This window comes from Gallinula chloropus (genome assembly GCF_964237585.1).
Source record: "Gallinula chloropus genome assembly, chromosome: 4".
In the NCBI taxonomy this organism is placed as follows: Eukaryota; Metazoa; Chordata; class Aves; order Gruiformes; family Rallidae; genus Gallinula; species Gallinula chloropus.
Window position 1 is genome coordinate 84288506 of NC_140088.1, and position 14263 is coordinate 84302768.

The 14263-nt window shown below is 47.6% G+C and overlaps 1 protein-coding gene across 1 annotated transcript in view; it reads right to left on the bottom strand.

The window, feature by feature from the left end:
* Positions 1-12568: 12568 nt before the first annotated feature.
* The window catches only part of ATRN (attractin), a 153841-nt gene continuing 152146 nt past the window's right edge, over positions 12569-14263 (bottom strand). Inside the window, exon 29 of the mRNA XM_084263364.1 lies at positions 12569-13261. Coding sequence (XP_084119490.1) covers positions 13137-13261 — 125 coding nt within the window. The 3' untranslated portion in view covers positions 12569-13136. The remainder of the gene's footprint in view (positions 13262-14263) is intronic.

A 14263-nucleotide genomic window follows, 5' to 3' on the forward strand; every position in this document is an offset into this window, starting at 1 on the left:
GCTTGTTTCCAGATTAGCATGTGGGAGATGTTTCCTCCTGCCAAGTGCTAATTACTCATCTGAGTGGTTTAAGCAAAGGTTGGTGAAGTGACCCACTCTACTGATCTGCAGTGAGAGCTGAGCTGGAGGGTGAGGGCAAATGTCTCTCTGGTCTCTTGGGGCACAGGGATGCAGATGCCTGACCTGGGGCTACCTGAGCCTTCAGGGGTCTTCCCTTGGGGAGGTGAGATGAGGACTCCCAGTGCCTTCTTGGTGGCCTGAAACCCTTGTTAGATCAAACCAAGAAAGAAGATGGTAAGGAAGGGTGAGAAAGTTTCCCAGGATAAAAGCTTAGCCAGGTTGACTTTCACAGGAGGCACAGGAATAGCTCCAGATTCTCCCTGAGTATTTAGGCCTGGGCTTTGCTGCAGTCCATTTATTCCTTGGTTTATGCTCCTTCAAGGAACATCATTAGCTCCTTAGCATTTAGATGCATGAAAGGCTTAGCAGCAGCTGACACAGCAGTGTCCAGTGCTTTTCATTCCCATTCCCTGCAGAACAACTTCCATTACCTTCTTTTTGCTTCAGTTTTGCTGAGAAACTGCAGCAACTTTCTTGGGTTTTGGTCCAGTATGAAACCACTCTTGTTTTTAGAGGTACACCTGTGGCTGTGTATGACATGCTCAAGAGAGCCTCCTGGCTACTTGCTCTCCAAAGTTCTGCTCCTCAAGGTCCTTTGGGCTGTGGCATCTAGTTGTCCTAACCCAGGGCTGTGTGAACATGGGAGTCTTGTGTGCAAGGGCCCAGGCCACGCTCTGAGCTGAAACTGCATGTGAAATCTTCACAGACAAGAGGCTCACCCAGGTCAGAAGCAGCAGGCAGGGAGATAGTGCTACAGGCAGGGAAGCCCCTCACCTCCCTTTGAAGTGCCATAGCCACGTGCTGAGTTGCTGTGAACACCTCCCCTTTATCCAGGACATTGCTGCCCTCTAAGAGACCACAGAGATGTCTGTGCACCAAGTGACACAACTACTCACTGCAGCCCTCTACAACTTGAGTCCTCTGACCCACAGGTGAGAAAGGGATTAAACCCTGATGCTCAGCCCTTCAAAGGCAAGGAACTACCTCAATGTCATGAGGTCATGCTGTGAATTGCCTTCTGCTGCTGCTTTCCTTTCAAGTCCTGTAGTCATGCTTGGTTCTGCTATACACCTGGCCCCAGCAAGCCAGGTTTTCACCAGCCTGTAATCGTGCACAGGCTAAGATGTGCATAAGATGGGCATGAAAGTGGCAGCTGCTTTACAGGAGCATCCACTCCTGCAGTCTCTCATGGTTCCACTCCTGTGTCTCTTACAATTCAACAGTGGTGATGTTGAGATGCCACTTAGATGTTTTCTTCTCTGATTGACAGCCAGCAAAGACAGACTTTTCCCAGGTGGTCAGGATCACTAGCAACACAGCTTCAGCTCTCCCTTTGGACTGGTGCATTGTGAAAAAATCCATGTGGAGAATCCTACTCATAGACTACCAGAGGTGGGGAGACCTCCAGAGGTTACCTAGTCCATTACCATGGCTCACAGCAGGACCTATGGTCTGGTCACACTTTCTGGCAGATTTACCTTAAATGGTTTTTAACAATTCTAGTGAGAGACATCATCATCTCCCCTGGGTTTCTATTTTGCTTTAAAGACTCCTTAGGATGTTAATTGTACCTAAGCATCACAGGCCAAGGAGACCCTGAAGTCCCATTGCCATGTCTCCTCAAGCCCTCGGTTTTGGGATGGCAGATGAACAGCTGGAAGCGCCCTGAGGCTGTGGAAGGTGACAGCTACCCACTAGGGATCATCTCACAGGGGCATTGCACAAGAAGGTCAAAGCCATGGCAATGAGCTTCTGAGATGCCTGAGAAAAACCTCAGCAAATTAGTGTAAATGGGTATCTTCTAGAGGGGTCCCCTCCTCGTGGCTTTGGTTGAGGGCCCTTAAAAGCATCTGGAGAAATGAGGTCTGAAAAATGCCCTCCCCATCCTCAGTCCTCATCCTGTGCTGTGAGTTTGCAAACTGCATCCTTCAAGCACTGCCCCAGGCCAGGTCCTGCTCTCCTCACGGTCTGGGGCTGCTTCAAAATGAAGTGAGTAAGACACAGAGCAATAAGCCTCTTGCCCAGCAGGGAAGGGCTGGGGGGAGGGGGGGAAATGGGCAGTTATATTTCACAGAATTAAAGAAAAAAAGTCACCCCAAAAGCTGCATGAAGTTTTCCTGACTGTTTCTCCCTTTTTGGACAATATTTGATGTTGATTCATCCTCCAAGCCTGGTCACAATTCAAACTTTCCAAAAAAAAAAAAGGCTGGCTTTTGAGCAGTCCTTTTGGAGGTAGGAAACCTAATTACAGCCCCCCCAACCCCACACCTCTACTACTGCTCCTTTTCCCTTGGGAAAAGTCAGGCTTTTTCTTTTTTTTCCTGCAATTTCCTCTCTGTTGAGCTCTCTGAACTGAGCCACGGATCTTCATTTTAAAGCCTCTTGACTAAACCACCAAAGTCACAGCAGCTGCTTGTAAAGGCAGAGGACCGAACAAGCCAAGACAGAGGGGAAGGGAGATGATTTTTTAGGCATTTTCTCCATACCTGGGGACTTTCATAAGCACAAGGAAGAGCCACGGGGCGGGGAAAAACAACCAACCAACCAAAACAAGAACCAGCCAAACTTTCTGCAGCCACCAAACTCTGTTTCCCTGGCTGCTCAGCACCCTTCCTGGTGGCCCAAAAGCCCGTGATATAGTGTGGACGTACAAATAGCACGTCATTGTCAAAGCCAGAGCCTGAGCAGGGAGGAAGAGGCTGTGGCCAGGAGCTGGAGCAATAACCCCAGGGCTGGCAGGGTGATGCTAACGGCTCTGTGTGCGTGTGTGTGTGCATGCGTGCACGTGGGGGAGGATGGTGGGGTATCTGCCTGTACTACTGGGGTATAACGTGTACTTCTCTCTTCTGTACATGTCAATAGTCGAACATATCCATGAATAAAGCACACATGCATTTTCCTGACCCTCTCACTCCTGTCCACAGCGCCGGGCTGCCTGTGCCTGCATGTCCAGGATGGTGCTAGTCCTGTGCCATAGGGGTGGCTAGAAGAAATGGAGGGATGTTTTGGGCATGGGGTGGGGTGTTGGCAGAGCAGTGGGGCTCAGATGCTCCTTGCTTGACTGAAAACCCAGCTCTGATCTATTGCTTACCAGCAAGGAGGGGAAGCGGGTAGAAAACCTGCTCTGCTGAGATGGAGAGAGATCAGTGCCACCTGGGAAGGGGACATGGACTCACATGAGTCCTGGGGCTGCTTGTGGTGCAAGCAGGGGTGATGCATGAGAAGATTTGGGGGGCAATTTGGGGGAAGATTTAGCGCAAAGCTGGTGCCAGCATGAGAGGAGGAGGGAGGCGTGGCGAGGTGGAGCAGGGATGGGAATAATTGCACCCGCAATTAGGGGCACGTGGAGCCACTGATGCTGAGATGTCACCGTGTAACTCAGGGAGGAGGGGGGGTGGAAATAGCTGGGGGAGGGAGAGGGGGGCAGCTGGTCTGGCAGGGAGCAGGAGGAGGGGAGAAAGAGAAGGAGGGGAGGTGGGGGTTCATGCCAGCCACGGAGACTTCTGTTTGTGCCACGAACATCTGTGAGTTATTTTTGGTAACTTTAAAAAAAAAAAAAAGGAAAGAAAAGAAATCATGGGGAAATTGATTAGAGGCAAATTGAATGTTTTCTTGCCAATTTTGGGTGAAAAAAAAAATTCTGGAAAACAAATGTATATAAATTTTATATAAAAATACCAAGTGACATTCAGGTCAGTGCCTAAACACAAGGCAAGGGCAAGGTGGAGTCCAGAAAGTTGCACCTTTTCTTCCTGAGGAACATCTTTCTTGTCACGTGTGTGTGAAGTGGCTGAGGGTGCAGAGGGAGAGCAAAGCCCTGAGGGTTGGGGCCAGGCTCAGGGCCCTCATTAAGACATCCTCTTCCTCACGATGTGCAGGCTGCCTCAGGGGTTGGGGTTTTGCTGACACAAAGAAAATTTCCTGGGAAAGTTCCAGCCGGTCGGACCTGAAATGTGCTGGGGGAGTGTTGCAGGTTCCATGTGTTCTCTTGGCAGGAGCCTGCTCCCCCAAGGTCAGCACCTGGAAAGCTGGTGGGGGACATCCAGGGCCAGGCAACGATGGGGGATAGCAGCAGCTGCTGGGTTTCTGGGGGGACCTGGCCTTGAAGGAGACCATGGGATTCCCATGACCGCAGAGTCTGTCCTCGCTCCTGTGGGCTACGTGCCAGGAGAGCCAGTGCTGGTTTGATCCAGGATGCCCAGACCAGCTCTGGGTCACAACAACTGACTTGAAACAATCCCAGAAATCACCCTAAATCTGGGGTGAAGAGGTTCTGGAGCAGGAGCACCTCTAATAGCTAACTGGGGCTCTGCCTGACCCTCACTTCTACCACATCTCCCTGGCTGGGGGTGGGTTTTGGGGCACTGGTGGTGCCGGCACGAAACTGAGTCCCTCTCCCTCCTTCAAACAGGGACATCAAGACAGGAACAGATGCTGGAGCAAAAGCAGGTAATGTGACTTTCCCCAATTCCCAGAGAAAAAGTCCTACAAGCTCTGTAGCCCCCAGGGCAGAGAGGAGTACAGAACATCTCTGGGTGCTTGGAGGGGAGACCCGTGAGCAGGACCTGGCAGGGACCAACGATCCCCCACCACACTGTGACTGCAGTGAGATCCTGCAGCTGATGCAGAACTGCTCCGGGGGGACATTTAAAGCAGAAACAGCAATTTGCCATCCGTTATCTCCACGCAAATGGTGCTAATGTACTGATAGGGGTGGGTGCATCTCTCTCTGGGTATTAAAACATCGTCCTTCCGTGCTGAGCGCAGGACCGGAGGATGCTGGCCGAAAGGGAAGTGCTGCAGGATGAGCTCTGACAGGGAAAAACGTTCAAAGCACTTTTTTCTTCTTCTTTTTCCTAAGGAGGAGTGGAAATGATTTCTGGTGGGAGCAGGGATCCCAGGGAACCTGTCAATGGAAATGCTGCCAGTCACGCTGTTGGAGACACACCGCGGCTGCAGAGCTGATAAAACAGTCGGCGAGCTGCCGGTGGGATGGCTGGGGAAAGGCAGACATCAGAGTTATCTCCATGCTCCGCTTCCATTCCCTGTCACAACGATGCTCTGTGATCAGCTGTCACAATCCAGATCTCCCTGCTAAACCTCTGCTTCCAAACTAAATTCCGGGGTCAGCGTGAGGACCTGGAGAGATGAAATACCACCCTCCCGTGGCATCACTGCTCACTGCTGGTGGGGTGAGATCAGGAACAGCCCCGGTCCTGAGGGTTGTGTGTGGGCAGAGCTGCACCCTGGGCTTCTTGCCAGCAGCAAGGCAGGAAAGAGGAGTGAGTTGTTACCCTCCCTGTCGCAGCCAGAGTGGCCAGAAGCACTTTTGGCATTGATTTTTGGCTAAATGCCCTGCAGATGTGGGTTCTGGGAGATGCATGAGCAGGTCTGAGCAGAGACCCAGGGACACAGGGAAGCAGAGGGGGAAGGAAGAGTCTGATCAGGCATCTCAAGGTGGATTGAACCATTCAGTCTTGCTCCTGTATTTGGGGGCAGCTCTTACTTCCCTTAAGACACCCCCAATGCAGATCCCTAAACCTGAGCTTGCCACTAAGTCTCTGGCATCACTGAGGAGAAAACAATTCTCTGAGGGCATCATGGACCTGACCCCAGTGTTGGCCATGGAGTGACGACCAGTGTCCCAGAATCGTGTGACAGAGGGTTTTGGGGCTACCTGCTTTGCAGACACACTGTGGGGAGGTGTCACTGTTCCCAGCCACCCCTGCACTGGGGAATGCTGGGAGCTCAGCCTGCCTCTGAGGGTCACACCCAGGTCCTGAAGCACCACCATCAGTCTGTAAGCTCATCATCAGGCCCCATCGATCATCATACGAACAGATCTCCCACTATCTACTTTATCTTATGCCTTTGAAAATGCATTTCATTTTGTCACTCCATCCCCTGCTTTGTTGCTACTTAATTAGTGCAGAAACCAAAACACAAAAGCTTGCACAAATTGCTTTTGCCAGAACAGTGAGCTGTGGTAGCTGTGGAGCTCTGGCTCATTTGTACCCCTCTCTTTCCTCCCCTCTTCCAGTTAATGGGGAAGAAAATCAAGTGTTTGTGCTTCCACTAGAGCAACAGATGATTTTAATTCCAAACAGCGATGTGTAGCCCAGCCAAGAATTGCCCCAAACCCCATCTTCTAACTTGGGTAAGGAGAAACACCACCTGACAGTCCAGGCTTTCTGCAGGGTGGTTGCTTTGTGAAAAGACTTAAAATCCCCTCCCCTCTTTCTGTAGATGCCTGATATTTAAGTCTTATGGAAAGAAAAGCTAGATGGCTAATGGCTCTCTGGCTCCTTAACCCAACTGCATTCATTAGTGATAGGTGACAGCAAAAGAGCATCATCCTGGCTCTATGAGAGTCTCCACGCTGCCTCCCATCCCTTCCCTGCAAACCTCTTTCCTTTGCTACAGCACAAGAGGGAGAAGAAAAAAAAACCCAGAGCAGGGACAAAACACGGCCCCATCCCTCTGCATTTTCCCCTGCTCTCCAAAATGAGCTTAAACTAGCTTTCAAACCACTACCCCCTGCCCACTCCATTTCAAGCCTGGACACACCACGCTGTGCTTGCAGACCGGCACGCTCAGCTCGGCAGCAATTTCTGAGAACTGGGCTTCTGCATCCCAGTTTAATGCCATGGGAGGAAGGAGCACAACGGTCTTGGGAGACGGCGGTGACTGAAACCTTCATGGCTCATAAATGCCAGGTTCAAGTCTGCTTCATCTCAGCAGTGCTTAATTTCAAAGCTGAAGAGCGACATAAAAATAAATGGAGAACAACGGATGGCGTCTCGGCAGGCAGCGGTTGCTGGATGCTCTGTGTGTGTGTGTGTGGGCTGCACACGGGCTTCCAAGAGGTGGGAAGACAGGAGGTCACCTCTGACTTTGCTCTCCCAGCTTTTGTGTGCACCTGAACCACCAGCTGGCACTGAGACTCGATAAAATCGTTAGTGATGCTCTTTGGTGACACAGTCTCTCAGGCTGATCTGAGAACAATCTCTTCAGACTCCAAGGAAGGAATGGTTTAGAGGGAAAATTAGCAGTGAGAGAGGGAATGGGCTGAGGTTTTATATTTCTGTTGGGCTTATTTCATCCTGGAATGCAGAAGCCCTGAGCTTTGGGACTGTAATGGTCACCGAACCAAAGACAGACCATCTGTATCACAACAACAAGGACTCCTGACCTCAGAGCTGAGGAGGTTGGAGCAGATCAGTTCTCTCCTCAGCCCTGACCATCCCAGATGACCTGCATGGAGGATGAGCCCCTTTTGCACCACCATGAAGACCCTGACACCTGTTTAGGATGCTCCTCCTTTCCACCACCTGTCAGAGACAGCCTCCGAGAAGAGCAGAACCAGGAGTTTCCCCAAAGCACCTTTGGGAAGATGTAGTTGGGTGATGGATTTGGGGGACTGCAAGGACACCACATGGCCCTCTTTCCTCCTCCCAAATTCAGTACCTGGTGCAGAGTGAACGCTGCCTGCTCAGGGAGACACAAGCACCTTGAGATCTACCACCACCGTGGGGGAGCCCAGCTTCACCCCAGCCAGGATACTTCAAAAACCTCTGGAGTTATTTCTTCCCCCTGTTTGTGCTGAGGGAAAAAGAAGACACAAAAAAAAAAGCAAGGGGAAAAGAAAAAATTTAACCAGATCATCTACTTTTTATTTCAGAGGAAAGTTTTGCATTATTTACTTTTATTTATGTACATGTACTTCACATTTGTATTTAAAATGCACAGATCTCCCAATAATTTTCTCGTTCCTGCTTTAAATTAGCTGTTATTTTACAATACAAAAAAATTATACCAAAAACTGCAGTCCTAAATGTGTGTATGTATAACACCCACAGTCCCCAGCAATGAAATAGTTTACAATACTTGCTCGTATTTACATATGAATGCAATAAATGCTAAATTATACATATTAACAAACTAAGCTCAAGTCTGAACACAGATAAGAATCGTAAATAATTACAGAAGAACAAAAAAAAAATCCAGAATACAATTAATTCTAGGATCTTAGTGTAAAGAACATTTATTGTGCACAAATTTCAGAGTAATAGAAAACTCTTATTTTCATTTTCTTTTTGCCTTAAAAAAAGGAAAACTAAAAGGACTGATGTATGTTACACTCCTCAATATTATCATTGGGTTTTTTTTTTTTTTTCCTTCTTCTTCCTTTTGGTGAGGTTTGTGGAATCAATGATAAATGCCTAAAGAACTATAGTACCTGGAAGACACACAAACAGAGCCCACGTGTAGTGTCAGAAGAAAGCAGTGAACTGAACAGACCCTGCCCTGATGCAAAGCAGCAGAACCCGGAGCGTACGCACTCGTGTAATATTCCCAGCATGGGAAACTCGTCTAATTTAAGCAGCTATCAACAGAAAGGGAAAAAAAAGAGAGCATTAATTTGACTAAAATTGCCAACAATGTGTCTGAAAACAAGAAACACACACCTACCCCTGCCCTCCCTCCCTCCCCTCCCACACAGCCTCCGGTGGCACCTTCCTGTTCGCGATGTGCACAACTCCCAACTCAGGGGGGCTCTGAAAACCCAAACCCTCTTCCTTCCCTCCTCCTCCCCCAGGTGTATTCCCAAATGAAGACAGAAAAGGAACGGGAAGAGACCTCTCTTGAGTTTGGAAGTCGCTCCTGGCACGCAGGGCCCTGCTCCTTGCTTTCTCTCAAGGTCAGTGCCAGCGAATCCCTGCGTGCAGGGACAAGGCTCATGCAGAGATGGAGCTGATGCTCTGTCCCTAACTCGGGGTCTCACGGCAAGGAAAAAGACACTGATAAAATGGGGAGCAGTTAAGGATGGAGAATCAGCCTCATCCTTGCAGCACAGGTTATGGGAAAAGCCTTGAGTTTTATTCCAGCCTCTGGAGTCGAAGGTATTTCATGAAAAACTCGTTTCACCTAATTTGGGGCCACAAAAGCTGAGCTGCTGTTTGATAAACCAGACCATACCCCCTGCAACTGTGTGTTTTAAACACTCACCACAGAGAAAATGGTGTTTCTGAGCAGTATTTAGGACATGAACTACCCTGAAGGAAGTGTGTGCCTGCCAACAAGGGCCATCATGCTTCTACCGTGCCACGCCACCAAATGCTGATGCATCACAGGCTACGACTTTAAGCTAAGGACAGGCATTACCCCATCCTAGAGAGCTTTTCCTTTTTGGCAATTTCAATGCAGCACATTTTCAGCCCAGGGAGAGCGGCACCAACGCAAAGCTGCGCCCCATAAATCTCATATCCAAGATCTTGACACATCCCCTGGCAGGGTCTCCTGTCACTCGTGCTACAACAGTCCAGAGAAAACCCTGGGCTAAAAAGAATGGGAAAAGGTGAACCAAAAAAAACCAAAGAACAAAGCAAAAAAGTTATTTGGAGATCCAGTGGGACCGTTGCTTCCCAGAATGAAAGGGCTACAGCATTTCTGGGGTTTTACTATTATTACTTTTTTTAAAGGCTGCTCTCAAAGAATGAAAATATTCTGAGGGTTGAGACCTTGAACGCTGAATTTCAGCCAGTTATAAAGGCCCAAGTATAGTGATTTGGAATGGAAATCACTGGCACGATCTTAACGGTAAAGGCTTAAACAGCTGACTTAATCCTCCAAGTAACGACTACTTTAAGTACATTTATTACCTGTCCTCAAGCGCTGGGGTTGGTTTTCTTTTCTTTTCCCCCCTGTTCAAATGGAAGAGCCACATTCTCCTTTGCTTATACACTGAAGTGAAATGCATCTGAGCACGTGGGAAGGCAGGTTACGCCTCCCCGCTTTACACCGCGAGATACCACGAGTAGAATCTGATGTTTCTTTAAAGCTCTGGAAAGTTACCTAACACTCATCATATGAAGAAGTTATTAAGACAAAACTCATACATCATTTAAAATGCATCAAAAAATACATTCAATATTTTTCTGGTTTATGTACACTTTAAATCTCTCACTGTCCTGCACGCTACTGTATAGTTTATGTACAAGTGCAAAATCGGTGTGTTATTTTTCATTTATTTACAGATTCTCCCATGAAATAAGGTCACTCTCTCCCCCCCTTCCCCCCCTCCTCACCTCCAGAAGAAATGAACCCACAAATCCTTCACTTTTGGTATTGGCCTGGTGATAAACCACCGGCAATTCTTCTTGCCCCCATCCATTCCCACCTTCATCTCTATTCTACCTTTAAGCTGGGATGAAACTGTTTGCAGCAGATATGTATGAGCCTTCTCTTTTTCCCTCATCAGTATGGAGATAAGATGCAGAGCAGAGCTACATCCTAAAGGAGCCGTTTTGGGGTTTTTTTATATATATAAATAAGTCTCGTTCCTCTATTTACAGTTTTTGGTTCTGCCAAACTTCAAAGTTTGATCATTTTTACTTCTCTTCCCAATACCTGACGCCTCACTTCATGGTTACACCGCTGGGCACGTTCCACCATGGGCCTTTGAGACCTGACAACCCAGATCTCCACTGAGGGGGAGGAAAAATGCAATTTACTCCTTTTTGTTGAGGTAAAAAAAAAAAAGAATCTATCACCCCTCCAGACCTCTTTGTTCTGCAAGTTGTTTCTGTTCAGGAAAATCTAAGCAGCAACTTTAAGTACCTGCTTAAGTGCTGTCCTGAATATGGAGACTTAAGCACAAAAGCTTCCTCGATTTGGGTTGGCAGTTCTCCTCCCCCAAAAAAGCATTGGAAACATGCAAAGTAATGTTGGGGGGGAGGGATTTTAGTCCAGTATTATTCCTCTAGTTCGGTCTAGCCCTATACACATAGGAAGTTAGAAAATATTTTCAGGAGGTGAATCTGTCTGAGGTAATCTGTGCATCACTTAAAACTTAAATTGCCTCAACTCCTTCACTCTAAAAGACAAAGCTCACCCCTTTCCCTCCCATAATTTCTTTCCCCCACAGTGCATTTAAGCTTCCAGCTTAGAAACAGATGCATTTTGTATATATAAAAATACAAATATATATATAAATATATATATAAAATGCATTTTTCCCTCAATACCTTTTCTGCAGTTCTGTTGTATTTGTTAAATGACACGTTAAATCAGAATTATAATCCACCATGGTCTTTAAACCAGCAGACTGTTCCCCATCACTGCTGTCCGGACACGCACAGCAATTCACATCTTTACTGCCATGCTGCTGTGCTCCAAAGAGCTTCTTCAAAATGGTTAAAAGAAAATAAAACACGAAAAAAAAAATAAATAAAAATATCCAGTGGCTGATATGTGGTTGGTCATCAAAACGTGCACAGAGAAAGATGCAGTTACTTGGGTTTCGTTACGGAAAAGGGTGCTGCCTCGCCCCAAGATCCAAGAGCAGTGTCCTTCAGCCCCCACGGTTTGCTAGTTCTCCATTTGTAAATACTAGATGTCCCCATCAGGAACCAGTGACCCATCGGCCTCAATGGAACCACACTTACTGTGATTAAACAATTACATGCTTCGTTTGGCACCTTCCCGTAACATCTTCCAACCCGCCCCAACACCGCAGCCTCGCGTGGCCACGGCACCGCAGCACGTGCCCGAATCAAGGGAGACCCTGGGCACCAGCACACACAGAGCGATGGGTTAAGTCCAACCTTGAACCTCAAAAACATAATCCCAACTAGCCAGCGTACTTCAGATGGTTTGATACTTCCCCAAGAGCCAAACCTTCTCTCTGCTGCTTGCAAGTCCCTCCCTTTCACCAACAAGCCACCTTCTTCCCTGTTTGAGAGTTCCTCCACCTACATGAGAAATACCAGTAACTGATGGTGTAAGATGCAAACCTGTGGCCAAATGAAGCTGCTCTGCTTGCCTGTTATTTAAAATTCTATTTTACTTCATCCTCAACCGATCTGGCAGCTGGAGTGTTGCTTTGTACAACCTGTAGAGAGATGAAGCAAATCTTCCTGCTGAGGAGAGATGCCTCTGAGCCCTGGCACACCTCAGCTCTGGCCCTACAGAACAGCCAGAGGGAAAGAGGCCGAATGGGCAGAGAAAACCAGCAAAAATACAACACCTCTGAGCTGGAACACAAACCACTTCTATTAAAAGCACTGATGAAACCAGTTTTCTTACAAGATACTGAAACTCTACTTTCCCCTCCAGATATTTCTGTCTGGTTGAGCAGTTTGTTGGTCAGGAAAATGCCATTTCCCCCCCCTGCCTGCACGTGAGACATCACAAAGAACACAGACTGCCTCGGGTCTATCTGTGTATGGGTACACATAGATTTAAAAGGAACACAACCATGTTCAAAAGAAACGTGTGTAGCCGTCTCCTCACTCCCTAGATCTGTACGAGTCTAGGCACTTGTGTGTGGTGTACTCCAAGCAGGTTAAGACTATGTAAACACTGAGTCCTTCAAAAGCAACATCCAACCTTTCCGGGCATCGCATGAGGTCTGAGCAACACGCGCCATCAACCTTTAAACCATCCCAGCTTTCGCGTTCCTGATGTTCTGGGCCAGGATGCCTCCACCTTTAGCTGGAAGAGAGTTCCACTTAAATAATGAGGGGATAAACATGTCAGATTAAATGAAAACAAAGGATGAAGATGCTTTGAAGATTAATAGTAGTGTTTATGTGTTGAGAGCTGACACCTGTAAACACCGCATCTGTTTCTTTTTCGTACAGTTTGATAAATACATGAACTACAAAGCACTTTCCATGTATAAACCTGAGTGTCATTCATAGTGGACTACGGTTCTATTTACACTGACCATGGATGGCGGCGATCGGATGTTACCGGACCTGCAATAAAATTACTTCGTACTTTAAACTTGAAGGAAACAAAAGGAGCAATCTGAAGCCACGTGTCAGTAAAACTTAGAGTGGAGCAGCTGTCAAATAAAGCCAACTATCACGTAGATGAGAGAAAAACTTGGGGTTCAAGGAAGTTGTGTTTTGCTGAGTGCTTCTAGTCTCTCAACTCGGGAATCTTCCTCCTCCTTCGGCGTTACTCTCGCGATTTGTTTAAAACCCTATAGAGTTTCTGATGTCCATGCATCAAATACAGGTTCCTGGCTGTGCAGGGGGCTGCTGTTTCCGATTTCGTATTGCACCCGATTTCTCTTTGTAGGCAATTGGCATCTGTTGTGAAATGTCCACCAGCGCGCTGGCCACCGCGAGACCTGAGGCAATGAAACAGAGCGGTCACGGAACAGAACAGTCACAGAAAGAAACCCTTCTGCCACAGCTGAGGAAAACCCTCCAAGCCACAAAACACGTGTCATTTCTTGAGTTCTTCCCCCAAAAAAAGCAAACCAGACAAGCATTTTGGCTGAAGAGATTCAGCTCTAGCAGCTATTCTGAAATAAGCTTTTAAATACCCTGTGATTTACTGAAGGCAACTGCAGTAGTAAAATAAGACGTGTGGGTAGCAATGGGCGTGAAACCTCTAGTGTTATTAGAGGGGTGTCTTTCTCTGCACCAGGAGATGCGCTGGAATAAATCCTGAAAGTGCAGGTGCATGGAGGTTTCACTGCTCTTCCCCAACATCTGTCAGCTCTGCAACCTCCTCTGCTCTTCTCCAACATCTGTCAGTTCTGCAACCTCCTCTTGGCAGGTCCACAGACAAACCACTGTTGGCCATCTGAGATTCAGCTCAACAGAGCTCCCAACCAAATCGTCTCATCTCAAACCCAGAGGATCTCTGAAGATCCTCTGCTCCACTTTGCTCATTGGGCTCTGGAGCTAAATCACAAACTGCCCAGGAAGTTCTGTCTCAGGGCCCTGCAAGCAGGTTTAAGAAAGTGGTGACTACAAGGAAACCTTAAGCTGGATGCTGAAAACTTTGTCCAGAGTTGCTAAGAGGAGGACACAGTCACTCTGAAAGGACTTGATGCCTCTACAAATGGAGTTGGAATTGGCGGGGAGTAGGTTGGGAGACAAGCTGCTTTTCTAAGTTAAATACTGAAAACCTGTTTGTACCAATCCCTCTTTTTCCCCAGCCATAAAATGTAATTCAAATATCAAATGTTCATCCATCAATTGACCCAAGAAACAGAAGTAAACCTCAGGTTGGGAGCCAGCAGAACCTAAACTATCTAAGCTTAAAATAACCTGAGCACACCCTTGGCTGCAGTAGGGATACAGCATTTACTACAGGATCAAGTCTGAAACAGCACAGTGAC